Here is a 27,943-nt window from a genome sequence, read left to right on the forward strand (position 1 = left end):
CAATTTTGGCGCTAGAAGGAGGGCAACATTACTAAATCGGAAGTAATGGCAAAGATTAAATGTGAAAATGCAAGCCTTGCATGTAAGGCTTGAACAATTTGCAAAAATGAAATAATGGCCATTTATTGGCCAACTTTGGAATCATTCTGGGCGACAGAAAGTGAAACGGCCAATTAATGGCCAACTGGCCAAAATCAGAGGGTTCATAAGAAACCAATTTATGTGAGATCATGGAGAAGACAAGGAACCAAACTCCATCACCACAAACACCCACATTTTCAGCACACTTAGCAATCTCTAGTCGATTAGTCGACTATCAGTAAAATAGACAAACAATTTTGGCGCTAGAGGAAGGGCATCATTACTAATTTGGAAGTAATGGCACCAGCGACAAGGAAACAAGGCGACCGACCTGCAGAGCCTCAGAATGAAGGCCTAGAAAGCCAAACTGACGTGGCGCATCCTGAACAAAGGGTGCCAGAAAATAGCCAAGGAAATGGCTTGAGCGCACCAACAAATATACAGGGCCTTTCCAGGCAGTTGGCACAAGTTTTGTCTAATCCAGAAGACGAAGCGGCACAGGAATTGATTACCCTATTGAGAAGGGTAGTTACGCCCCCATCTGTCATAGATGTGGATGCACATGGTGTAGTACATGAGCAACTGCAAACTGGAGATCTGCCTAGACAGTCACCTCAACAGGTATATACAAATCCAGCATTCGATTCAAATATGAATGTGCACAGTCGACCGTTTGTTGAAGCAACTGCTCTACGGTCCACAATCAAGCCAACTAGTTTTTACCAGAGTGTCCCATCTATATATGAAGTTGGTAACAGTAGTGGAAATGGTCAGAATCATGGTTTAAATTCTAGTCAAAGTCCTCAGGCTGGTTTCACAGGAGTCCGTGTCATGAATAATGGTCAACACATATACAATGCCGCACAAACTCTGCCAAATCATGGCAGTTATACTTATCATACTATGCCAGTAGGACCGAATAATGGAAATAGTGGTCAGTACGTTCACAATGTGCCAAACATTGGCAATGGGAACGGTCAGAATGGCCCTCTTGCACAACCTTATGTACCAAATGTCCTTAGAGCCCCAAATCCCATGAATATTAATAGGGCACAAATATTAGAAGTCATCCAAGATGTGTACGGACCAGGGCTACGCAGGGTGGAAAAACCCATGTTTAGAAAGCCTTACCCACATTGGGTTGACAATGTTTCCTTTGCCAAGAGGGGTATAAATTGCCTGAGCTTTCACTTTTTAGTGGTACAGAAAATCAGTCGACAATTGAACATGTAGGACGGTTTTGTCTACAGTTAGGAGAACTTGGCTCTGATGATGTTTTGAAGTTAAAATTATTCCCACATTCATTAACTAAAACAGCATTCACATGGTTCATAAGCCTGCCTGCAAATTCTATCCATACGTGGCAAGATATGGAAGAACAATTTCATGCTCAATATTTTAGACATGAACCAGAGGTCTCAATTGCCGACTTGGCTAAGTTAAAGCAGAAGCCAAATGAAACGGCAGAACAGTTTTTAACTAGATTTAAGAGATTAAGAAATCAATGTCATTGTAATGTGCCAGAGACCGAGATAGTTCGAATAGCTCAAGATGGTCTCGAGTTTAATTTTAAAAAGCAGTTTAATGGATCTAATTTCAAAGATCTGTTTGAGCTCTCCATGAGGGCATCTCAGTTTGAAGCTATTTTACAAGAAGAAGAGCTTTTGAGGAACACGTCTCTAGGAACATATTACCAAGATGTGGAAGGTGATATTGAGATTGATGTAGCGCAAGTCATTGGAAAGACCCCTATAATTTGTGACACTTTGGTTAAAACAGAAAAACCAATGAATATGCCTTCATCTCAACCCAATAGGCGTGGGGGGCAAGCAAATTATAGACAATATTCGTTTGATTTGGCACAAGCTGACCAAATATTTGATGAATTGTTGAAACAAAAATTTGTTACTTTGAGACCTGGCATATTATTCCTTCTGATAAGGATAGAAAAGGAAAAGAATATTGTAAATGGCACAATTCATTTAGGCATAATACTAACAACTGTGTTACATTCCGAAATTGTGTGCAGGACTTGATCCAGAAGGGACTGTTGCAGTATGCTAAAGGCGACAAGGATCCCATGGGAATTGAATCCAATCCTTTTCCCAAGATTGAAGTGAACATGGTGACGGCCGGCCTAGCCAAAAGGCTAGGTTCCAATGTGACGAAACAAACGCAGGGGGAGGAGGATCACATGCAGACTGAAGAAGAGTCAGCAAAGTCTCATACCTCTAGATTCCCAAACGACTACCTCTGCATTAGGTGTGGGCATGAAGTCCAGTATGGGGAAGCAATTATAGCAGAAAAAGATCAGAGAAGTGCATTCTCCAAGTCCGGACTGAGGTTCAACACAATGGAGGAAATGACCTTCAAATTTATGTGGGAGCCAAACTGATTTATGAAGGTATAGATCCGGGGCTCTTTAACAGAATAGAGTCAGAGCATTGCTATGGGCCAGATGATGGACCATTTTTATTCAGGGGACATCCAGTCGTGCCTGCAAGGCCTGGGGTGCCTTCTTGCCGAGATCTTGAGGCGGCGGGGTGTTTACACCATAATTTAGTATTTAGTATATTATAATCGATTGGGTCAGAATGTTACACGTGTCAACGCATTTTAGACCGATTGATATAATGCAAATGCAATATGAAGCCTGTTAAGGAAAATGGACTGATCAAACGGTTGATATTCGACTGGACACGTGTCAGAATTTTGTATCACATGCGGATCGTGAAGTCAGACGGTTAATGCAAGCAGGCAGTTGAAATAATTACAACGTTGGAAACATGTGAGATCATGGAGAAGTAACCGCCTCATGCAGATAGTGGAGCAAGAATAGGGAGCATGGAGCCAACTAATTCAAATCGAAGGAGGGAAGTCCGTATGATTTGAATTTCAAGTCGACAACAGCCTATAAATACAAGAAAGGAAGATATTTAGAGCCCCCCAATCAATCGCCCAAAGGCTTCTACTTTTATCTGTACTTTACATTTCTTGCTCTAGGAGTAGCTTGTAATTTAACCGTCTGTTCGATTGTGTTCACATAGTCGATTTGACTTCTACACCGAGGGATAATAAAGTCCATTTTGTTGTTCTTCTTCCATTTCCATTCACTTCATTAAGTTTGCTTCCAGAGAAGTCCTGAAATACGGCAAGGAACCAAACTCCACCACCACAAACACCCACATTTCCAGCACACTTAGCAATCTCTAGTCGATTAGTCGACTATCAGTAAAATAGACAAACAATTTTGGCGCTAGAAGGAGGGCAACATTACTAAATCGGAAGTAATGGCAAAGATTAAATGTGAAAATGCAAGCCTTGCATGTAAGGCTTGAACAATTTGCAAAAATGAAATAATGGCCATTTATTGGCCAACTTTGGAATCATTCTGGGCGACAGAAAGTGAAACGGCCAATTAATGGCCAACTGGCCAAAATCAGAGGGTTCATAAGAAACCAATTTATGTGTTTAAAGAATGTCATCCAATAGGAAGATTAACCATTATTAAGTGGGACAATCTGTGGAATTTTTGGCATCAATTAATTACATAGAAGACCAATCCTTCATGCCATTTTTTCATGGGTGTTAGAAGATTATTCACGGTCTTCAAGTGCTTAACTATGAAAGTGACCATTATTTATCATAGGCTACGGAAAAATTTGAATTGCTTTACTGGTATTGTATCCCTCTCATCCAGAATTTCATAAGGATGAAAAGCATGTTTTCAAATTACGGAATTGGAAATGACCCTCTTTTCCGACAATGGATTTGGGGGGCAAAAATTCATTTCAAAAGAGCCAAATCATATGAAGTAAATGGCTTTGGCGTTGAAACTCAAAAGGAGTTGTGTCATGAGAATAATTTGATTGAAAAACCTTGCAAGGGTTTGACCATTTATTTGTGCAAAGAAGCCGTTAATTCACTGGCTACCTCTTGGAATAATTCTCAGTGGTTTATATCAAATGGGAAACAAAATTGTTTCTCAATCTTGTATTAAAGGTTTGGACGATGTCCTTGCCTCGGGTAAAATGATTCGACTGGGGAACTGTAAAGCCATGACAGTAGTTTTGAAGGTTTTGCCTTTAACCGAAAACCACAAGAATGGTTTTTATGGAGGAAACACGGCGCCAACAAATTTGGTGGGCAAATATAGAATGAGAAATAATCCTCCCTTCAATGATGAATTTGGGGGGCAGAAATTCATCTTTGGATATATGGCAACGATTGGATTGGTTGCTTGGTCTAGTCGATTTTGAACACTTTGCAGTCGATAATGGACATGCAGAGACTTGTAATTTTGGGCGCCACCCTGTGTTCCTAAAGGCCTTCATAGTTTATGATTTTCAACTGTTTTAAAAAGAGGCCATGGTTCATCGTTGGCGACTGGAAAATTTTCAAAGGTCTTGTTGGCATCTATGTCTCCTTCATCCAGATTTTAGTAAGGATGATGAAATGAGAATTAGGCCTCTTTTGATATCGAGTTTGCAAGGGGGGCAAACTCATCTTTAGAAGAGCCAATTAGGGGCTCGAAAATTTGAAACTCAAGCAAGTCGAATCATGAAAATAGTCATTCGACTAGAGTTTTTCAATTTGATTTCTGTCGATCAATATACATTTTTGGAGGACACGGAAAATTAGTTTTTGATGGAGTTGGCTAATAGATGTTGGTATTTGGTATTAATGCATATATATAGTAGCCAACGTGTGAAGCCAAATGATGCCTATTAATTGGCTGTTGTTTGTGACTTTAAAGTTCATTATTGTGGGATTAGGCAAGGCTCATGGCATATGCGTAGTGCTCTGATCGACTAACCATGTTTTGACGTTCCCGGTTTCCTTCCTGTAGGAATCAAAGCCTAAGGGAAACTAATCGACTGAGGCATGCCACCATTCGACGGTGGTTATTAAGCCTTGAAGGCTTTATGGTACCAGTCGAAAAATGAAAAGATTGGTGTAAAATTTATCAAAAACTCTTCGAAAGTTGGGGGCATAAATGTTTTCACTGTAAAAGGTTATTACTTGCTTTTGGCCCTTACTCTTGTTTCAACTTTGTTTTCTGAAATCTCGGATGAATTCGATAGAGGGCAATGTTTGTCGTTTGCTACGAGCGTGTTTTGGCCTTTTCTTTATTGAAAGAATCTCAACTCCCATAATTTGATCAAGGGGAATGTTTGTCGTTTGCTACGCGCGTGTTTTGGCCTTTTCTTTATCAAATGTTGGGGGAGAAATTAAGTAAACAAATGCTTGTGCTTGATTAAGGCTCATGGCATAAATCCTTTTATCGATATGCCATTCGTAGAGTTTTGCATATATAGGCCTTTATTCGATAGGCCACGTATGTCCAACATGATCTGTTTCTGGTATCAATTGATTGCCCAATTGAGTTGGAGGGCATAAATGTTTACACCATAAAGAGTTATTACCCGTCGATATCGACAGAGGGGTGATTTAAAACTAGTGAAATTATTCACTTGGGTTACGTTAGCTCTTCACCCAAATGAATAAGGGGGGCATTGTTTACACCATATTTCACCGCATGTCGATGATCGACCGAAAGGACACTTGGCTTGCTCCACAAATAATAATTGTATCAAATTCAAATTTTGATGCATGACTTTACTACACTGCCCTTAACTTTTTATCTTTTCAACACAGCGATGACTACTTATTAGGGGCAATTTTGAAAAACTAAAACTTTTTTAGTTTGACTTTTCAAAGGAATTAACATTTTGGGATATCAAAAAAAAAGAAAAGAAAAACTAGCAATTTGGAACGAAGGGAGTAACAGAGATTGGAAACTTTGTGTGGCTTTGTCTCGTTGCATAACTGTGGCTTTGTTAGATTATTGTAAACTGTGTGTGGCTTTGTCTCGTTGCATAACTCTTCAAAAAATGCATAAATAGGCTTAGAAAACCGTTTAACGACTTAGTTTTAAGAAAAATATGAACAGCCAAAAAATTGCCACACATTCTACGTATTTGATTTCACAATTTTCTCAAGCAAACATGTAAGAGCAACGGATCAAGATTGAAAGTGTATTCACAACTAACCAAACAGTTCATATACAACTATTTCCAACAGTTTTCCAAGTAATTACACAAATTCCTAATCCTCAAGACAACCCCAACATTACATGCGTATAAATTCTGCAGAAACAACAATTGACGGCCGGTGCACTAAGATTGCCTGATAGAGACAATTGAAAGTCGACCAATTTCAGATAGTGTTTCCTCGGTTATATATGTAAGATTTTGCGAAGTACAAATAGGCGACCATTGCGACTGCACTAAGTCCAGCAAGTAGCCAATAGAAGTAATCAAGATGTGCCCGATTCAAGTTATCGGCAAACCAGCTGTCCTGACCGTCTCCGCCTGTAGTACTCTCCACAACCGAGATGAGAAAGCTGCTCAGGAAGCTCCCCACACCGAAAATACTAAGGTAGAGCGAGAGACCGACACTCTTTAATTCACTCGGCATCTGATCATAGAAGAACTCTTGCAAACCAACCATAGTGAAGACATCAGCAACTCCAAACAAAATGTATTGAGGTGCCAACCACCAGAAACTCATTGGAACTGTCGCCTTTGGATTATCTATTAGCCCATATTCTAGAGCGGTTTCAAGTCGCATCCTCTCTACCAGAGCAGCAATTACCATGGAAATAACTGATAAGAACATTCCAAATCCAATTCTTTGGAGCATTGTTATGCCTGAGGGTTTCCGGGTTATAGCTCTAGCAATTGGAACGAAAATGCGGTCGTAGATGGGAAGGAAGATAACAATGGAAAGGCTTATGAGAGTTTGAAGTGAAGCAGCTGGTATACTAAAGCCTGGTCCTAGAGATCTGTCCACTGTAACTCCTTGCTTTGTGAAAAGAGTAGAGGATTGTGCGAATACAATAGCATAAGCCAAACAGGTAAACCAAATAGGGAACAACCTCAGAACTGCCTTTGCCTCTTCTATCTCATTTATACTACAAACTTTTCCATCTTCCTTCGAACCGTCCGGAGCAAGTAAGGCCTTGTTAAGAAACCTATAATGAACCAAAAAACAAAAATGGTTTCAGCAAGTACAGCCCAATCCCATCCAAAAAAACAACACAAAAACATGAATTAAGCACCAAGACTGTAATTCTATGTATTTTCTTTAAACAAATCACAAGACAACGGAAGTTCAGTTGCTTAGTTTTACAACGTGATCCCTTTAATGAGATAGAAGACCACTTTTGGGATGGAATAATTCCCATATTTGGACCATCAACCAAAAAAATAGAAGCTATTGGAAGAAGTCTTTCCTGAGCATCCACAATGCCCATATATTAAATTGTGATATCAGGAAAGAATTTAACTCCGAAACCTTCACCATACAACGAAATACTTCAAATTGTACGCAAGACAAAATAAAATTTATAAGAATGACAATTGACAATAGTTTTCAACGATGAAATTCTTACATGAATTGGTCTGAACCCTGATGAGGAAGGATTCCACGAGATTCCTCTTCAATAGACATTGCTGAAGGGGCAGTTCGCCAATTCCTAGCTGCTCTAACAAACACCCTACCAATTCTAGCAAATGCACTTTGCTCATCACTTTTAATGCTAAACCGGTATGTCGTGGTTCCAAGCAGGAATATGATCAGTGCAAAGGCCATTATCATACAAGGGATCCCAAACCCAAAACCCCAACTAAGGTTGTCTTGGATGTAGTTCAAAATCCAGAGAGATAAACAAGTACCAAAACACATACCAAAATACCACCAGTTGAAGAATGAGCTTTTGGCTTTGCACTCTTGCGGATCTTGTGTATCAAACTGGTCAGCTCCGAAAGCCTGAACACAAGGCTTGTGCCCTCCTTGTGCAAATGCCACTAGATACAGGGAGAAGAAGAAGAAGACAACTTGAAGGTGAGGAGGCGAACAGTGACTGACACTGGTGGCACTTTGACAATCAGAAGAGCTGAAAGAGGGAAGCACAGCTGATAGGGTCAACAGCAAAAGTCCCTAGTTCAGTTCATTATAAGAGAAACAAAATTAGCACCAGATAGTAGAAGACATTCTGCATCACTATGCCGAAAAGCTCAGTATTTATGTAAGCTATTCAAATCACTTGAGTGCAAACTGACCAATCATCAAACAGCTGACTTCACAAATATCCATTATATCCTAATAGTACTCTTAGAGCTTTAGAGAAACAATGATAAAAGTTCATTACCAGCTGCAGCTTATAACTTCAATAACATAACCAAATGGTCTTGATCCCTTCCAAAACTATTACCTAGTGCCTAAAGAACCTAGAGAAACCAGCAGGTTCAAATAAATTGTCGAAAAACTCCATGAATGCTGAAGTTTAGAAGGAGACTTTGTACTTTCTGTGGCGACCTGAAATACAGACTATCTAAGCTAAAAATTTAAGTTAAGAGTGTTTCCAATATTATTCCACGCAATAAAATTCACGCTATCATAAGGGCCACAGCAGATATGGCCCTTGCTGAATCCCAAGTCCCATTTCCGTTTCTTCCATCCACCAAACAGCTAAGATCTTTAATGCTACAAATTCTACTAACAAACCCAACTAAGACAAGTACCTCGAAGCAGCCTTGAATTTAGTTTTGGAAACAGAAGCACTTTACCAAACCAAACTGAGCCTAAGTGACAATCTATTGGGATCGGCTACATAAATTTGTTATCTTTATTGACCTCCATCAAGGGAATTGTCTTCTGTGATATAGAACGACCTAAATCCTTCTAACTAAGCCACGGAAGTTAATTTTAGACTCCCATTAGTGCTACCATCTATTGTAATCAAATTAAACCTCCTAGCTTCTGCATCTACTGAAACATAGCCCTTTTCTCTATCGAGCCCTGTCGAGGGCATCGTGGACATAATATCCATGAAAACTAAACACTCTTAAACTACCACTCGAAAGTCAATTTTAGATTCCTATTTGTGGTACCAACCCTCTACCACCATATTAATCCTCTAACTAACTACCTCATCTACCAAAACGAAAGTGTTTTACTAAAAGAGGCAAAAAAAGGAAAGTTAAAGAAGAAACTAACCACGATGTAGAGCGCAGAAGCAATGATAATCATTCGATATCGACCGAGGAACGAATCTGCAACGAATGCTCCCAAAAGCGGCAAAAGCGACGCCACGCCGGACCAAGCGTTGATGATCTCCGCTGCCGTCGCCGTCGACTGGCCGAGTGGCCCTGTCAGATAACTGATGAGGTTGGAGCTTATCCCATAGTACGCAAATCTCTCTGCCATTTCCACTCCTGCGACACCCACATCCCAATCAGGTGTGCTACAACCACAGATGCTTGCACCAACAAAAGGTACAAACTCTCTCACATGGAGTATTTGGGTGGGTCCCAATATATGGATCCCACATACGAGTGTGGTGAGAGACTCTGTACGGGCATCTTCAGCCCTTGCCCTTGTAATTGACTCATTACCAATTCTGAGTAAACTGTAAAAGACCTTTAAACTCACCAAGTGCTTCACTCAAACTCAAACCGGCTTGAGTTTTACTCAAATTTTTAACCAAATCAAGGACAATTCAATCTTTTACTCAAAATCATCAAGCCTTGTTTAGCTCTTCACAATTTACAATCATGCCACAAATCTTTTACTCAAAATTTTGCTTAGACTAGAGTTATACCTTCAATTGAGCCTTCCAGCCATTCGCGTTCATGAGGATGGTAATGCTTCTCTTTAGCAACATCCTCTAGTCGACTTCTCGACTGTGATGGTGCTTTCGTACCATCAAGTAGTCATGTTCTAGCTTGAGATTCTGTTGGTTTGCTTATGGTTATATATTACTGTAGAATATCAGTGTGGATTCGGCCCTGGCAGCTGTAACGGACTTGGAGATTGTGGAGTAGTGCTTATTGGTTTGTTAATTTATACGTTTATAGTGATCCCCCCTTCCCCCTCCTTGTTAGTGTGTTTACGTATTCTCTTTCAATTGGGTCACAACTTTTGCAATGATATCAATCCATTCTTAAAAAAGGAAAAAGGAGTTTGTCCATTGGAGTGATTCATAGCAAATGAAGCAAGGGCTGGAAATGCTCTTACTGCAAGTGTATGTGACCATCTTTTCTCCATCTCAATGTTAGGTCAACGTATACAACGACAAGGAAATATATGTATGGTCATGAGTTTACCTATGATGAAAACAGCCGATCGCCAGCCGCCGGACTTGGATCTAGTGACGGGGCGGTGTTTGTAGTCGACGACGCCGTCGACGGCGTCAACGTCGAGAAGGGGAGCTGCGGCCTCAGAAGCGTCGACGGCCATTTCTCTCCAACGACACCCGGTTCCCCTAATTCACAGAAGAGAGAGAGAGAGAGAGAGAGAGAGAGATGACGTTTTGGCATTTTGCTACTCCATTTTACGTGACTGGAGATTTTTTACCATTTGACAGCACAGTCAATCTAATATTTAATTTTTGTTTAAAATTAATCTTTTTCTAGTCAGCAATTGTTTTGGTAGGTGAAATTACCCTCTTATCCTCTCTTAAAAAAAATTTAATATTTAATTTTTGTTTGATTATTCCCGGTAAACAAGTTGTTTACAGTATCGTCCAATTTTGCACATCCAAATGTATTTTTGGAGAAGACGCACGAGATTACCTCTGTAAAAACTTTTTCGACTCCTCTGTAGATAAATACTTATTTTTAAAATTAAAAGTGATGTATTGTAAGATAATTACCTATCTCGTAAAATGAGAAATAAGTACTTAACAAATAAGAATCTTAGCGAAACAAGGCCTAAATCTAATTGCATAACTCTTAAAAAAGACAACAAAAAAAAAAAAAAACTAATACTCCATCTGTCCTTAAATAAGTATTCGGATCGCAAATCTAGTCTCTTTAAGAAGTGCTTCTAGCCTAATAGTATTTCCTGGTCCTTCCTTGTGGGAGGCCAGGATTCGAGTCCGATCACAATCGTTTATGAACTCAGGATTGTGGACAGCCTTTAAATTTCTATGAATTGACTTACTAACTCCTCCTTGACCCCTATAACAAGTGGGGGGGGAAAAATCAACACATATGAGGGGAGTTATTGTTAATCCAAAAACAGATGGAATAAGGAGAAAAAATAGTGTCTTATTTGGAGATAATTCCAAGAAGGCCTTAACTAAGGTCCAGTAGACCAAGTTTGGAAAGGTGGTCTTGGGCTTTAGCTTCCGTTTGATCATGTGTTTGGACAAATAGCAACCAACCACTGGGCCCTGTTGTTTACTTTCACAACTTTGATAGGCTACCAGGACCGGCTCAGGATTAACTCTTTCTACAATAGGCAAACTTCAAATTTTTCGCATGATTCCTCTTTGAAAACAAAAACAAAAAGCTCATGAAAAAATTGGTACTTATTTCGTGTTGTAAGTTCTTCACAATATTTTCACACTGCAAGAACCAAGATCATGTTATAATTTTGACATCTCAAACATTACATCAACCCAAAAAAAATTCAATAACTAAAGTGTTGTACCAGTGTTATACTATTTTATATTTACCGTACATCAAGTTTTATCCAACTATTAAATATCAACTAACTTTACACACATGGGAAAAAAAAACTGTGTTAATCTTAATAAGCATTCGTCTAGTGCTATGAAATTCGGCGTCCCTTCCTTAAGTCAAAATTCACGTTATCTACATTAGGCATCAACGCATAGGTTATGACGATATCATGCCAAAAGATGACGTTGGAGCTTGGATTTGACAACCAATTTTGGAGATGCTCTAAATGACTTCTTACACATTTTTGTTGACAAAAAGAAAAGGACTTGTACATTTTCAGACGTTTCATCCAACAAAAAATATATACATTTGCAGACTTGCATCTAAATGGGTATTGAGCTGCGGGTCAAAACAACAAGCCGGTAATCCAGTCGGGTTACCAAAGCACTGTTTTTATCTTACTGTAGTACAAAAAAACGAGCCAACATAAAAGGAGATTAGAAAGTAGAAAGTCAGACACTACGACTACGACCACGACTGCCTCCCCACGTTCTTTATGAGTGAAGAAAATAAAGAAACAACCAAAAAGTCACGTTAACTGAAAAAAAATTATTCAATGCCCCGGACATGACAGGTGGATGCCCAAGGGCACCGAATAATCACTCTGTTAGATGGTATCAAGATGGATGGTCAACCAAAAAATTGGGTCATCCCATCCAGTTATACCCGTCCACTTGAGAGATTATTCATTAGTCTCTGAACCACCATATGGTTTTTCACTTACTTTTCATAACGGGTAGGATTTACCCACTTTATCTTTGACTTCATACCAATGTGTAGTGAAAAATGGCTTAGGCACCATGTGGTAGTGTTCCCATTAGGGATGGCAATGGGGAGGGTCGGGGGTGGATATCACTATCCCCGTCCCCGATCCCCGAACCTAAATCTCTCCCCATCCCCGCCCGGATCCCCACCGGAGATTTATTTTTACCCTCCATCCCCGCCCCAAACGGAGAACGGGAATCCCCGCAGGGAATCGGGGATCCAAAGATTCCAAAACTTTAAAAAAAAAAAAAAAAAAAAGTCACCTACCATTAGAAAATACAAACCATGAAACTAAATTAAAAAAAAAATCTAGGCTACCATTACAAACCAAATGCCAAGGAAAATAGCAACAGTTGGTGGTCGCATTTCATTCGATTCCACTTGAGTTGACAGCGAGCGAGTTTTCCGAAGTGGTAGATTGTGTTCAAAATGAAAAAACGCATTAAGAAAAGGTGAAACAAAAATACACAAAAAAAGAAAAAAAAGTGAAACAAAAATACACAGAAGATGCTCAAATTCGAAAAGAAAACCTCAAACCTTCATTCATTATCAGCCACATTTGTCAGCAATAACATCAGACTACAAGACGACATACATTACAGTCAGATCCACACCTAATACTCGTTCTATAATCCATCTCACATCAGTTCAAAAATTATATTTAACACCATGCCATAATTTCTCACAATTCTTTACAACTATTTCACTCACTGTCCACTATCCACAAAGAGTAAATTCAAGAAGTTACTTGCCTTGTAGTATGAAAGAAGATAAATTTATGTTCTTTCCATCACTTTTAGTTACCATCAAAATTCAAACTACAGGGGAAAACAAACTGAGCATTTTACATAAAGTAGAATAACAAGTGAGTAAACCCTCACTTATGTATTAATAATTATATATAATAGGCTAGCGGGGCGGGACGGAGATCGGGCGGGTACTAACTCATATCCATCCCCTACCCATTCCCCACTTTTTTTTAAAAATTATCCTCATACCCTACCCGATCCCCAAATAATCCCCGAATCCCCTACCCATTTGGAACGGGGAACGGGTTGGGGTGGGGCGGGACGGCCGAAATTGCCATCCCTAGACTTCCCATGGCACTGAATAATTTTTTCTAGGCCATCGAAAAACTTTTCCCCACATGGGGGATTTACTCACTTTTATCTTGAACCTCAAACTAATATTTTCATGTCTCATTCTTCCTAAACTATTTTGTCTAGTACTTTTTCAGAATGTTTTATTTTTCGTAAATATTTGTATAATTTTTTATCATAATTTTTGAAATTGATCATTCGTCTTAACGAAAATAATTGAAAAACTATAAAATGTATGTCGAATAAGATGTCTAACTCAGTCAGCTAGCTACTAGAGCTAAAATGTAGCCACGATCTGAGCCACAGAAGATGCTTTTTGACACTTAGACCCAAGTTGAACAAAATTCATTGAAGGCGACACTTTTAAAACAAGAATACCGATTTTTACGTTTTTAATAAATTTTTTATTTTGGTAATAATGTTTTACTTTTCAAAACCATCTAAGTCAAATCGAATGATTAATTTAAAATATATAATGCGAATCTATTAAAAAATAAAAAAGGACGAGCCAAAATACCAAAACAACCTGGAAGACAAAAAAGTTAGAGAAAATGGAGCATGTGGAAAGAAATAATCAAAATAAGTACTTATTTTTTGAATAAAAAATGCTAGATGCGCAATCATTCGAACACAATTCCTCACATACACGTTGATCCCACGAGTTAGATGTGCGTGGGACTCACATGTATGTGAGGAACTGTGTTTGGTGTTGTGTTCGAATAATTGTGCACCTAGCATTGAATTAAAGGTAATGTATAATGGAAAAAATATCTTGTCTCGTAAAATGAAAAATACGAACTTTAGCAGAACGAGCCTTTGGCACCACGTGGCTTTGAATAATTTGTCCCATCCTATAGAGCTTAAATACCTAACAAGAATGCTATATACCTAATCACTGTTTTTTCATTAGGAGAAATTTTTCAGTGCCGGATGAGTACCATGTGGTATCGCTCGACACATCCGAACAGTCTAATGCGATTTTGGGCGGCTCGGATTTGGAAAGAAAATGAGAGAGAAAGAGGAGGGGTGAGAGGACAGAGAAAATTTCAATCTGAACCGTTCAAAAGTTCATCGAACGACTCAAGAGTGTCCAGCGGGCACCACGTGAGATATATCCGCTCCCCCCACTGAAAAATTTCCCAGAGAGTAGATTCGAAAGCAGCTGAAAGTCAGACACTAGGGCCAGGACTGGCTCCCACACGTCCCCGTTCTTTTATGAGTAAAAAATAAAATAAACGAGAGCACCAAGCCATGTGGGAATACCGGTGGTGGTGGGGACACGACAAGCACAAGACCCAACCCCACCACCAGTACCACCGCCTCTTGATCCTCCAGAACGACGTCGATGAGGAGTCCCTCGACTTCAACCACGATCCGACCGCCACGCTCGCGTCGGCCGCAATGGTCCTCACCACCTGGCTTCGCCGCCGCCGCAGACGAAACCTTCTCCTCCTCGCCCTCTTCTTCCCCCTCCTCCTCCCCTTCATCTGCGCCGCCTTCCCCCTCCTCTGCGCCCTCGAGCTCTGCCTCCGCCTCCTCCGCCGCCGCCGTCGTCGGATAAGGAAACCGGTCTCCGATGGGCCGGGCCGGTGCGAGCAGGGACGGGGAGAGTTTACGGAGAGCGAAGTTGGCGGTGAAGTGAGGGTGTTGTTGCAGAGGTACCTGGAAGATCAGCTGGTGCTCGTTGTTGGATCCGTGTACGATTGCGGTGACGACGATGATTTTTGTTCCGGTGATGACTTGCTGGAAGATTGTGAATGTTTTGATAGCTTGAATCCGGTTTGACGATGATCGGATCTGTATGTTCGTGTTGTTGATTTCCAATCTGTACATTAGTTGACAATTGGACATTGGAATTTGAAGTTTTTTTTTTTATTTACTATTTTAATCTGCGCGACTGTGTAAATTGAATTTTGATGTTGATGTCTTCAGTGAAACTTCTACATTTGTTTCTATGGTATATATATATATACACACACACATTTGCTGTCAGGATTTTTTGATGTTTCAATTCTTGGCTTTGTTCGATTAACATTTGAGTTTTAGTTTTATTTTTAATTATTATTTTTCTTTTTTTTTTAATTATTATTTTATTTTTTGAATTATTACTTTTTCATCTCTCCAATCATTATCCCTATTTTCAATCATTACTCTATTTCTCTCTCCACTCATTATCAAAATTAAACTAAACTAAATTCGCAACCAAACAAAATCCTTATTTCCTAATTGGAGGTGTCTAAATTGGTAATTTGGTAGTATAACAAGGGCAACCAACAAAACCCTTATTTTTTAATTGGAGGTGTCTAAATTGGTAATTTGGTAGTATAACTAGGGCTATGAAAGGAACAAGCCGAGTTTTAATTTTATTTGAGCTCGGCTCATTTGAAGCTACTCTCGCTCGAGCTCGCATCATTTGTTATCGAGGTGTTCGAGATCAATTGGTTTATTAAATGAGTCTTTCTAAACGAGCTGAGTTGCAACAAATTCTAGCTTGACTCGTTACTAAATTCACTTAAAACACAAACTTGGGCTCGTTTACCAATGAATCAAGCTGAGCCTAGCCTTGACTTGCTTGCAAATAATAGTTTGGTTCCATTCCCGGCCAACGACGATGGCAGCTATGGGCTGCACCGATGCAAGAAAAGAAAGGGAGAAAAAGCGAACGCGGCGGTGGGTGAATTGACAGAGACTGCTGTTACAGTATTTGGAAGATCAGTGGGTGCTTGTTATTGGATCCTTGTACGATTGATTGTTGTGACGACGATGATTGATCTGATGGCTTGTTGGAAGCTTGTGACGGTGATAAATTTTGTTTGATGCTTTGAATCTGATTTGATGGTCAGATTTGTTTGGTTGTTCTCGGTTCAATCTTGACTATTGGACATTGAAATTTGAAGGGGTTTTTTTTACACTTTCTCTTATTATATTTAGGATTAATCGCATCTTCCCCCACTCAATTATTATACTTTCTCTTTCAAGTTACCCCTCAACTATAAAATCTAACACATAATCACCTTAAACCACCTAAACCTTTCAACTTTGACTTTTTGCAAGCCTTCTGTTGTATAATAGCCATCTAAGAGCTCGAAATAGAGTTCAAATGTTGTTGTTTGCCAAGGTATGCCCAAAATGTCAGAAATGCTATGTTTTTCTAACGAAATCGAAGACCATATTTTTTTTTTCCTGGATTGAGTTCTTTCATTCACCTCATCCGTCGATTTCCCTCGATTTTATCTTCATTAACACCTCTTTGTAACCTTGCATTATTGATACCATCAAAGCCAAATAGCACTTCATGTAAAAAAAATAGATAAAATGCCGATCGATTTTACAATATTATAAAATGATGCGCTTTAAACAAAAAAATTGGCATAATGAACTACATATCAGAATTAATCATACAAGATCTAATATGCACCAAGTCCTAGAAGAAGCCTTTAGAATATCTAGATATTACCATAGAAGGATCTAGATGAAAAACCTAGATACTTGCCTTCCGTTAAAAAATTATTATTATTATTTTGAACCTAGAATGTACCCAAGATAATATCTTGTAGAAAAATATCAATGGACAAGAACCATCCATGTGATAGAATAAACAGAAGATAGGTCAAGCCATTTTGAATTAACAAAAATAATGTAAGTTACGCTACCTTCATACTACAAAACCTTCATTTTCGCATACCCAATCATCTTCCTTCACGCCAATTAGTCTCATTAGTTTTCAACTATCTCCTTGCACCCCAACAATGAGAGCTCTTATTCATTGGCGCTGTAACATCCTTCGAGATATGATACTTGTACAAAAGCCCTAATCGCTTAAAATCACCTATTGGCATTCTTCTATTCGCATGACATGTATTTTACTATTCATACTTGTAAGTTGTTGAGATATTTTTTTCTAGGACCCATTGTTGAAGCCTAAGGCATCGAACTCTCACCAATTTGTGGAGCTATCGGAGAAAGATCCATCATCGGTGGATAGGCCCTGCAAATCATAAACCTTACATCCAATGAAAGCAAAATTAGTGGTTGTAAGAGTGGTGTTGTAGATGATTCACATTGAAAAAAGAAACCAAGGATTGTCAATAGTGCAAGCACTTTTGCAAATCTTCATCTGCAAGAATGGCTTTCCGCTGTTTACTTTTGTAGTTGACAACAATAGTGATATTCTAGCTGCCGACACAATATGAGGAATCTAGCCTAGCTATGATCCATTGTTTGTTAAAGTTGTCAAAACTCAGGCCCGAACAAGGTGCTTGGAGAAAAACTCCTAAACTGGAGAATTGCATAAATAAACTGGCAATCGCCACTTTTTTGCTTAGTATCACAATCAACTAAACAAAGCATGTGCAATTTAAATTAACGCATCTTTCAGAGAAAAGAGCCATGATGCACAATAAGGTATCCAAGCACAACATGTCGCTCGCGAAGTGGTCGAACACCACCATCATCGCCCGCTTGCAGGTCGGGCAATCTAGGTCTCCCGTACTTAGGAAATTAGGCTTCTTAGTACACTATGTACCTGTTGTCAATGTTGTATATGTTGTTTTTATTGAAAGGTATTATTAGCAACCGCCATACCTGAGAGTCATGTGGGTTTTCACATATACTGTATTGTTTAGGAGACACATACATGGCAGCTGTTTGGTTGCGAGGAAAATGGAAAATATCTTAAAGAGATAGGTTACTTAATTTCTCGTCAAACTGTTCTTCAATTAAGTTTGTGAATGTTGTGTTCTTTTCAACTAATTTCATTCTTTTTTGCACCGAGCTGCGTCATGGTCTCAATGATTGACTGCCTAAGCGTGATGATTGTATTGCAGTATGGTGGTGATCCTGAGCCCCTAGTCGCTCAGGAGCTCATAAACAACCTACCAATTCAGTTTATGACTCATGTGGCCCCTAGATAATTCAAGTCAACACCCATAAAAATTCAGAGCCGGCCCTAAAGATATCCCTCAAAGAATTTTACAATCACTGATTGCCCCAAAAAATACTCTTCAAAGAATTTACAGTCATTGACTCATTTGTTTGATTCTTCTTTTCGAGGAGACAAATGATTAATTTCAAAAATCACTGCGAAAAGTTAAACAAAAAATTACAAAACTAAAAAAAAAAACCAAAAAATACAATACCAAAAATTTAAGAATACCTCACGCTTAGTTTTGATTTGTAATGTTACCATTCAACTCGTTTTTAAGAGTATTTCTAGCATTAATCAATTAGGGTTAGTCGATGGAAATCTGTAAACTTTTTTACTTAAACCTTTTAAAAATCTATATTACAAAACAGAGCGGTTTTTGTTAAAAATGTCTAGGCATATAAACAAGAGAGAAACCTCTACAACCGTTAGATAACTTTGTGGCTATTGGATCATTTTTATTTTAGAAGATACATAAAATATTCTCCTAATAAATCTATCCCTCTAATATATCCTTTCTTTTTAGGCAATGTATCTTTATATAAAATAATATTGCCTTATATGATTAAATAGTAAATATTGTAGACACCCCAATTTGACTTCCCGATCGTTTTACTTTGTTCTTCGGTTTCTTGATTCCCCGATGATGAATCAGGTCGAAACAGTCTCGAGAACTTGGAATGGCTTGAGTTTGGCATGTGAGGAACCCATCCTTAGCCCTAAAACCTTTAATCAGAACCTGGACCTTGGTTTGAATGTCGCGCGACGAGCTAGGACCCTCGCGCGATGGTCCGTCTGCCACGTGGTGGTCAAAGTCAAAGCTTTGACCATTGACCCTCGCGGGGTTGGCTGGACCCTCGCGCGATGCTCTCACTTCATCGCGCGATGGTCAACACCTATCATTTTCACCCAGATTCCGTGGTGGTCAGAGGGCTACAGGCCTATGTGACCCCGTTTTCTCGGCTGAACAGCGTTCTGGGGGGCTCCCTTTGCACCACCTCACCCCCCATTCTCCCATCACCTTTGCCACCCACTCCTCCACCAAGCAATTGTAACCAGCATTGTCGGCTGGTTACAAGGCCTTGGTTAGCCATCCACTAACCCCCCTTTTTTTATAAATACCCCCCCTCATGCTTCCTTGCAAAAGGGTTACCAATCTCTCTCTAAGAAAGAAGAAGGCAAACTCAAGCACAAACATCTCACACCATTCACTCCCACATAATCACCCTCCAAATCTCACCATCTCATCATTCAAGCCATCTCCAAGACACTCAAGCAAAGGTATAATATCTTTCTGCTCACTGTTCGAACCCCTGAGGGGGGCTGGCAGGGTCAAGGCTGGTAATCGATACCAGTTCTGGCCCTAAAGCTGGCAGAGTTTCAAGAGCTGTTAACTGGGAAACCCTCGCGCGATGGTCCCGTATACTCGCGCGACAATTCTGTCTGCGTGAGATTGGACCACGTGGGGAAGGGACCCTGGTCTTTAAGTTTATTATTGTGTTTGTAGTCTTTTTAAAGTCTTTTAAGGAGCTTTAGCTCACTGCTTTGCTGTTTTGCATGTTGAAAATCATTGTTTAGCTTAGTTTATAACACCTCTTGGTTTGGAATGCTCTTGGGATGCTCCTGAACATGTCTCAGAGCCCTAAGTATGCAAAGCAATTCCTGGAAGTCCAGTCTGAACAATCGCGCGGCTGTGTCACTCTGTCGCGCGATGGTTCTGTGTCTTCCAGGGACTGCCCTTGCATGAGCAGTTTGGCCTTGGCCTCCGTTTAGACACCCCCACTGTTTTGGGGTTGCGTTTATATAATATTTCCGTCTGTTGTTGTAATATTGTTTACTTTCAAGTACCTATAAACTGCTTGGTTTGCACCTGGGTGAGCACTGGTCCTTCCAGAGCCCAGAAGGGGATGAAATTCAAACCATTGGTGAAGCATCGATACTCGCGCGAGTATATGGTTATGTCGCGCGATGGTTTGCTTGCATGCGGACGAACTCACGCATGCAAGCTGGCTGTTTGTTTGTGCCAAAATCATACACAGCGCTGTCTTGATGTATGATCGATGTTTTGAACTTCATTCCATTTATTACTTGTCGTCTCATTCATCCATGCTATCTATCACATCTTGCAAACTGTTACAGTTTTAATCCCTTAAACTGTTCGCCCGTCCTAAATGGCTAAAGAATTGACTAATCAAAACAGAATCGCAAACAAACATTTTTCGCAAATGCCTAAGTATAGACCGATCTCCGGATTGGGCGAGAGGGGTGCCGTAAAACCCTTCCCCTCTCGTAACCTGGCTCCCGAACCCAGATATGGTTATGACAGACTGGTTCCTTAACTTTTTCAAAATCAATCAGCGCGGCAAGTGCTTCGAAATACGGTTCCTTGGGTGTCGGACCTTCAAAACCCGAGTGGGGACTCTGTATTTTCGCGAGCGCTTGACGTCCAGCTAAAAAAGCGCTCCCTCGACCCAGGCCCCTTTGCCTCGCGTCTCGGAATTCGGAAATTCCGAAAACGGGCACGCATGCCCACAAATATCTCAAAGAGGTAACTAATGCTTTGTGGAGATTACAACTATCCTGTAGAGTAGTCGGATAGTACGGGCAAGTTATTTTAAGTTGAGGCTATGATACATTCTGACACTGCCTCTAGTAATAAACATTTTGGAACATTTTAAAATGAAATAAAGGACTAACATTAAGGGTCTATTTGGTTGGATTGAATCAATGTTGAAATGGAATAGTCATTCCAATGACTACTTATTCTAATGTTTGGTTCACCATTGAATAATGGAATGATGATTCCAAATGAAATCATTATTCACCTTAGTAAAGGAATTGTTTTTCCATCCAAAAAACTAAGGAATTGTTATTCCATTTCTTTGTTACACCAAAATTACTATTGCCACTCAAAAAAATGCTATTGCCACTCCAAAAAATACTATTGCCACCCCAAAATTACTATTGTCATTCCAAAAATTGCTATTGCCACACTATTCCATTGGAGATGAGAATGATTATTCCTAAGCACAACCAAACACGAGAATAGGAATGATTATTCCATTCTCAATTCCTCCAATTCTATTCCATTCCTATTCACATTCCATTTCATCCAATCAAACGCACACCCTTTTGTGGCTCTGTATTGCAGCGGGACCGTATGTGTGCCTCTTTCTTTGGAAGAAGCCTTGGCTAGGAGAAATTTTTTCTGCCTAGGGTGGGGTGGGTATATCACACGTGATGTCCGCTCGGCACATCTGTCATCCAATGCACTTTTGAACGGCTCAGATTGAAATTCTCTCTCTCCCTTTTCTCTCTCTAAATCTGACACCTAAAACCGCAATGGACGGCCCGTATGTGTTGGGTGGACACCACGTGGTACTCACTCGGCACTGAAATTTTTTCTACTAGGCTAGTGGCGCAAATATAATTTTAACAATCCCCTAATATAATCCGATACAAACAAACATATATGGGATTTAGATATGTTTTTGCTTTCTTAAAAAAAAAAAACATATATGGGATTCAACTAGATTCCGGGCAAATTTATGCGTACCTCGACTAATCATGGGGTCACCTCGACTAATCTTGGAATCAATTTTCACTGTCAACTTGCGGAAAGCTTAATTAAAACCAAAGCAAATCTCGAATGAAATGATTCCAAAAGAGTTTTGGAGATTAACTTTTCCTAGTATTTTCCCTTCTAAGTTCTATTTCCAATTTCAATCTTAACCACGAGTCAATCCCCTTGAATCTAACATGCATGGAATAAGTGTTTACAGATATAATTTTAAAATACAATTTTGAACACAAATGTATTCAAATAATTCGACGTACATAGAGTTAAGTTATTCATATGAAATTAAAACTTTTCTTGTATTGTTTCCACTAAACTAAAATATTCAATTCATTTTTTTCCCACTAACTTTACATGTTTATTTTAATTCTTTCACTAAACCATTTTATTCTTTCGGGGTGTTTGGGAGCTTACTTTTTGGTTTTTTATTTTCAGCTTTTTGGCTTTTTCACTTTTTGAATTATGGTCAAAATGTGTTTTGAATATGATAGGAGTGTTTGGGAGATATATGATCAAAATGAGTTATGAGTTGATTTTTTACCATTTTGTCCTTGATTATTTATTGTCGTATTAAAAGGTGTATAAATAATGTTATTTATTTATTTATATATTTTTTGGGGAATGTAATTTTTTGGCCTGGACCGTCGAATTCATCAATGACGTGGACAGCATCCTCAGGTTCACAAGCTATTTGGGGAATAATGTTCTCTCTCCCCCGTTCTCTCTGTATCGTGGAAGTTGTGAAAGTAATTACATAACTCAATGAGGATTTTTTAGTAATTTATCCAAAATGCAAAAATCCCAAAAGCCAAAAAGGACCTCCAGGCCTCATTCTCACTTTTTGCTTCCTTTGTCAAAATCTGGGAATGGGTTTTGTAAAATGGGTTTTGAGAATAGAATAGCCAAACAACCAAAATGCAATAATGGGAATGAAAAAATGCAAAAATGCATCTCTCAAACACCCCCAAATTCTCTATGTTGTTCCAATTTTATCGGATTTCCCCGAAGGGACAGAAGAAGAACACTTCATTCGGGTAACTCGATCGAATACGTCATAGTCACGTCATCCCATGAGTTTTTCCCATAAATGTTTCTTCATTACTTTCCGTTGCTTTTGTTAACCATTATATTTCACCACATAGTGTGGTCCACCCAACCACTTCTGCTGATTAAAAGCTCTCGTTTCATTATAGCCGAACCAAAATGCTACTTGCACAATCGTTGTATTAGTTGTGTGTATAATTTTGATTGTCCAGATGTATTTAGACGGTTTAAATTTTAAAAAAACTCTTTCAAGGAAAAGTTTAACTTTTATAAGGAAGAGTTTGAGCGAATCCTGACAATTTATTATAGTAATGGATGACTAGGGATTGATTGTGTGTTGTGTTTTACACAACCGTTGTGTGTGTAGCACTTTTGCCGAACCAAAATAGTAAATAGGTTATATTTTTCAATTGACAATACTATTTATATGCAATATAGATTTTATTTGATAACTCTTGATCAATACAATTAAACAAAATTTTTAAAATCACCTAAAACCTCTTGAATTATAATATACGAAGTATAATTTATTAAAAAATAACACAAACTTTAAAAAAGCTAAAAAATTGTGGCGGATGGAGTAATTCTGAAAGATGAAATTGAGAGAAGCCCACTCTTTTCTTTTTAAAGCCTACCCTTTTGTGGGAGGGAGAGATTTTTCAGTGTCGAGCGGGTGTATCCTATGTGGTATCCGCTTTAGACGGTTTGGATTGAAATCCTCTCTCTTCTCTCATCCCAATGCTTTCTCTTTTCAAATCTGAACCATCCAAACACGGAATTGATGACTCGAATGCACGAGCAGGCACCATATGGTACCCGCTCGGCACTGATTTTTTTTTCATTTTGTGGGGTCAACAATTTGTGGACAGGGGACACGCCCAATGTTTATCTCCTTAAATTTGCCATAAAAGGGGAAACATTTTGAAAGCAATGTGTAACAATCCCTCCTCCACGCCCTTGGCATCACGCGCTACTCCTTAAAACTCCCATTATTAAGGAACAATTAACGAAACAGCCTTTTACCTACCACACATTTTGGATAAACTCTTTTGTGATTTAAAATTGGAGATCAGCTCCTCTTTATAGTCCATGAAAAATGGACTTGGCCAGTTTACTTGTTTTGGGTCCTTCTAGAGTCCATTTGGATAATTCTAATCGCCCGTATTTAGAGCTTGTTGAGAATATTAGTTTCATAAAACAACAGTAGCAGAATTCATGTAGTCTCAAATCATTGAAGGTATTGGCAGAAAAAGATTGAAAACAAACTTAACCTTTGTCAATATACATAAAGTGACTGTTCTCATGATACCACTTAAACAATGGCCCCTTATACGTGTTCTGCTGGAAATCATGCCCTCAAATCAAAACCAAATGATATTAAAAAAGACAGGTCCAAAAACCCAAATGACATTAGTTATATGAAAATGAAGAGAACTCACAAATGAGCTAATTGGAAGGTGTAGTCCATTTTATTAAATAAGAATTTTATTAAGGAGACTGATAAAGCCACGATAGCTTTTTTTAGTGCCACAACAATTTACACCGTCTGACAAAATTACCCTTGAAACCCATCATTCATCTTCTCTACATTCATTATCTTCTCTGTAGTCCCTCTCACCACACACACACACACACACTCTCTCTCTCTCTCTCTCTCTCTCTCTCTCTCTCTCTCTCTTGTTTTGCAACAGCATAGACCAATCCACTTTCTCCTCCTTCTCTCTTACCTTCTCTCTCTCTCTCTGGAGGCTTTCTCCTTCACATGTTTCATGAGCAAACCCAACAAAATCATTGAACATAATATTAGAAATTTTCGAATCAAGATATAGCGTCCTACCTGCACCCATATTCTTGTATTTGACTCAGAGCATATAATAGACCCAAAAATTTATTGATTGGAAAAATACACTTGATTTTAGCAACGAAAATTGGTTCGGTCTTATAAATACAAACAAAAGCATGCATGTAATCAAAGAAATCATGAAAACAAAGGCTAGAAGAAGAAAGGGAGGAGATGGAAGTGGGTTTTTGCCTTGTGTAGAGAGTTATCTCTAGTACAAAAGTGGGAGAGAAGCAGCTTGGGGGTAAAATTGAAAGCTGAATTGATTTGTCATGGCTTTAAAGAAAAGGGTCGTGACATTAACAGCTCCCTTTTATTAAATAAAAAATTGGTCTAGGGTCCACTGTAGAAAATTTGTAATTCAATTAGTCTACTTCTAATGTTTGTGACCCCTTTAGTCTACTAATATAATTTAGTAAAGCCTTAAGTCCACTTCTTTTAAAAAGAACTTAAACCAAGACAAAAATACCCTCTTATATAAGCTATCATATAAAGAAACTCTAGACCAAAAACAAATCTGGAGTACAAACCCCCTCCCTCTCTCTTGTTGCCGCCGGAGGAAAACGTACAATATCGATAGCGAAGATCTCTCCCCATAGACACCAGTCCCAACCCTTGATTCTCGCAGTCTCCGTGCCGTTGATGGATAGACAAGACCTTCACCTTCACCTTCAACTGCTAGAGCGAGAGTTGATGCACCGTCGTTCCACGTTGCTGGAAGAAACTCACGCAAGAACCTCCAACCGCTTGTACCTTCTTCCTCCTCTGCCGCTGGCGAATGGGATCGTCCTGAAATTTCATCTCCGATGCCGGCATCTGACATGGCGCCGGTATCTGACACATCATCTTTGTCGTCGCCTACGCTACGCGAAACAAAGAACACGACGACCCACCGGTTATGATAAACCTCCAAACTCTGTAAAGCAACGCCATTAACGGTGACATCGCCATTTCGAGATCGAATAACAACCGACTTATTCGGAGCATCTCGATCGCAATTCCTTATGCTTGGTGGTAATCTAATCTAATTCCTAGCAAAAAAGGAGAAGGTATTGAAATACTTGGAGGGTACCTTCATTTCTCTACTTCCAAGAGTGTGCTGGAATTGATACCGGTGATGTCCCTACTTAATTGAATTTGGTGCTAGTCTGTTTTTTTTTTTTTTGAAGATTTCCAGAAATTTGAAGATTACAAGTACTTATGTTGAATTGTCTGTGGGATGACGCGTTCAACACCTTCTTCAGCGAGATCGGCGCCGGGAAGCACGTATCCCGTGCTGTCTTCATCGATCTAGAGCCCACCGTCATCAACGAGGTCGGACTGGTGCCTACTACCAGCTATTCCACCCCGAACAACTCATTAGCAGCATCCCGCCCAACCCGCTCCAGAAGTCTGGCACCTTCATCGATCTGGAGCCCACCGTCATCAACAAGGTTGGAGGTTTTTGAATAAAAACACAAGGTTATATGTGTACTTTTCTTAAGGTTAGAGATCTGAAGTTTTTTGAATAAATATATAAAGTTATATTTGTGCTTTTCATCAATCACTTATTGATTTGGTCCACATAGCGGCCTCTTCGACTTGCTTCTGATATATTCAGAGTTTTTTGAAAAAATATATAAGGTTATATGTGTGTTTTTTCTAGGGCTAGACATATAAGGTTGGAACAGGTTATGTTTTTTGAAAAAATATATAAGGTTCTATGTGTGTTTTTCGTGTCACACAAAAAATATATCTTAGTTAGAGAGAGATATAATAATATATAACGTTATATTGTTATATATAACATTTTAGATTAGAAATATTCTATGTTACGGAGTATTTAATAAAAATAACATATAACGTTATATATGACATTTTGTACCGTGTAACATTATATATGAGTTTCTGTCATATATAACGGTATATATTCCGTTGTCGATCACTTATTGAATTGGTCCACGAAGCGCCCTCTTCGACTTATACGTGAAAATATGTGATTTGAAGCTCGGTTAGCGATGTTGTTTGGTTATAGATGATATTTTCTACTGAGACATATATGTTATATGTGACAATTTACCCTTGATACCTAATTTTATCCTGTAAAACTCTAAAACATAGGAACTAATAACGTTATATATTCTCTTATTGAATTGATCCGCGCAGTAGTTTCTCAAAAACACATATGGATACATCCATATATGATTATATGAGAATATTTGTGAATATATATATATATATATATATATATATATATATATATGAGCTTGTATTGACATAAAAAATTTCAATTTGCATAGAGATCATATAACGTTGTATATGAGATTTTGTCTTGTAAAACTCAAAAAAAAAGAGAGGAATTAATAACGTTTTATGTTCTCTTATTGAATAGGTTCGCACAGCGGCCTCTCAAAAACACGTATGAATATATCCATATATTATCAGAAGTAAGTCAAAGATGCCGCTGCGCGGACCAATTCAATAAGTGATGGATAACGGAGCATATAACGTTATATGTGAACTTCTATCATGTGTAATATGTGTTTTTCCTGGGGTTAGACATATAATATTATATCTCATTTTTGAGATATATTAATATTTTTTATGTTGTTTTGAATATGTATATATGTAGATATAGAGGTTATGAGAATGCTATTCGAAGGCAGAAAATCACAAATTTTGAAGAATTTAATGAGGGTTTTGATGAAGAAACGGTGAAAAAATGAAGCTCGACCCCCTGTGGCCTCATCAACATTCAACTTGAGATTCAAGGCGTGACTGAAAACAAGGATAATGGTGACATGATATGTGAACATATAATGTTATTTTTTGAGATATATAATATTGTTGAAAAAATATGATGTTTTGAGAACATATAATTTTATATGCCATATTTTGTGAGACTTAGAGCGATAGAAGCTCAGATATAATGTTATATATTCTATTTTTTGTGAGATTTAGAACTACAGAAGTTCACATATAATGTTATATGTTCTGTTCTATTTTTTTGTGAGATTCAAAGTTGCAGAAGCTCAAATATAATGTTATATCTTATGTTTTTTTTTGGTGATATTTAGATATTCAAAAACTCGCATATAA

General features: G+C 38.7%; 2 protein-coding genes across 2 annotated transcripts; one reads left to right on the plus strand and one right to left on the minus strand.

Moving 5' to 3' along the window:
* Nucleotides 1–6,092: 6,092 nt before the first annotated feature.
* LOC131311447 (protein NRT1/ PTR FAMILY 5.10-like) lies at nucleotides 6,093–10,473 on the minus strand. Its single transcript, XM_058338917.1, has 4 exons — nucleotides 10,254–10,473; nucleotides 9,145–9,362; nucleotides 7,538–8,085; nucleotides 6,093–7,117 (listed from the first exon to the last, which is right to left on the minus strand). The coding sequence occupies exons 1-4, from the start codon at nucleotides 10,384–10,386 to the stop codon at nucleotides 6,301–6,303; spliced, it is 1,716 nt and encodes a 571-aa protein (XP_058194900.1). The 5' UTR covers nucleotides 10,387–10,473; the 3' UTR covers nucleotides 6,093–6,300.
* A 3,909-nt stretch (nucleotides 10,474–14,382) lies between these two features.
* On the plus strand, nucleotides 14,383–15,435 carry LOC131311450 (uncharacterized). Its single transcript, XM_058338919.1, has one exon. It carries the CDS (start codon nucleotides 14,732–14,734, stop codon nucleotides 15,263–15,265), a length of 534 nt encoding a protein of 177 aa, XP_058194902.1. The 5' UTR covers nucleotides 14,383–14,731; the 3' UTR covers nucleotides 15,266–15,435.
* The last annotated feature ends 12,508 nt before the right edge of the window (nucleotides 15,436–27,943 follow it).

Source organism: Rhododendron vialii, chromosome 12a (assembly GCF_030253575.1).
Source record: "Rhododendron vialii isolate Sample 1 chromosome 12a, ASM3025357v1".
Taxonomy (NCBI): Eukaryota; Viridiplantae; Streptophyta; class Magnoliopsida; order Ericales; family Ericaceae; genus Rhododendron; species Rhododendron vialii.

Bases quoted from the DNA above. Each gene is read 5' to 3' on its own strand.
- LOC131311447 (XM_058338917.1), bottom strand. From the start codon at position 10,386: ATGGCCGTCGACGCTTCTGAGGCCGCAGCTCCCCTTCTCGACGTTGAC. The intron at 8,086-9,144 runs GTTAGTTTCTTC...GAACTGAACTAG, and splicing joins CTTCTGCGCTCTACATCGTG to GGACTTTTGCTGTTGACCCT. The intron at 7,118-7,537 runs GTAAGAATTTCA...GGTTCATTATAG, and splicing joins CAGGGTTCAGACCAATTCAT to GTTTCTTAACAAGGCCTTAC.
- LOC131311450 (XM_058338919.1), top strand. From the start codon at position 14,732: ATGTGGGAATACCGGTGGTGGTGGGGACACGACAAGCACAAGACCCAA.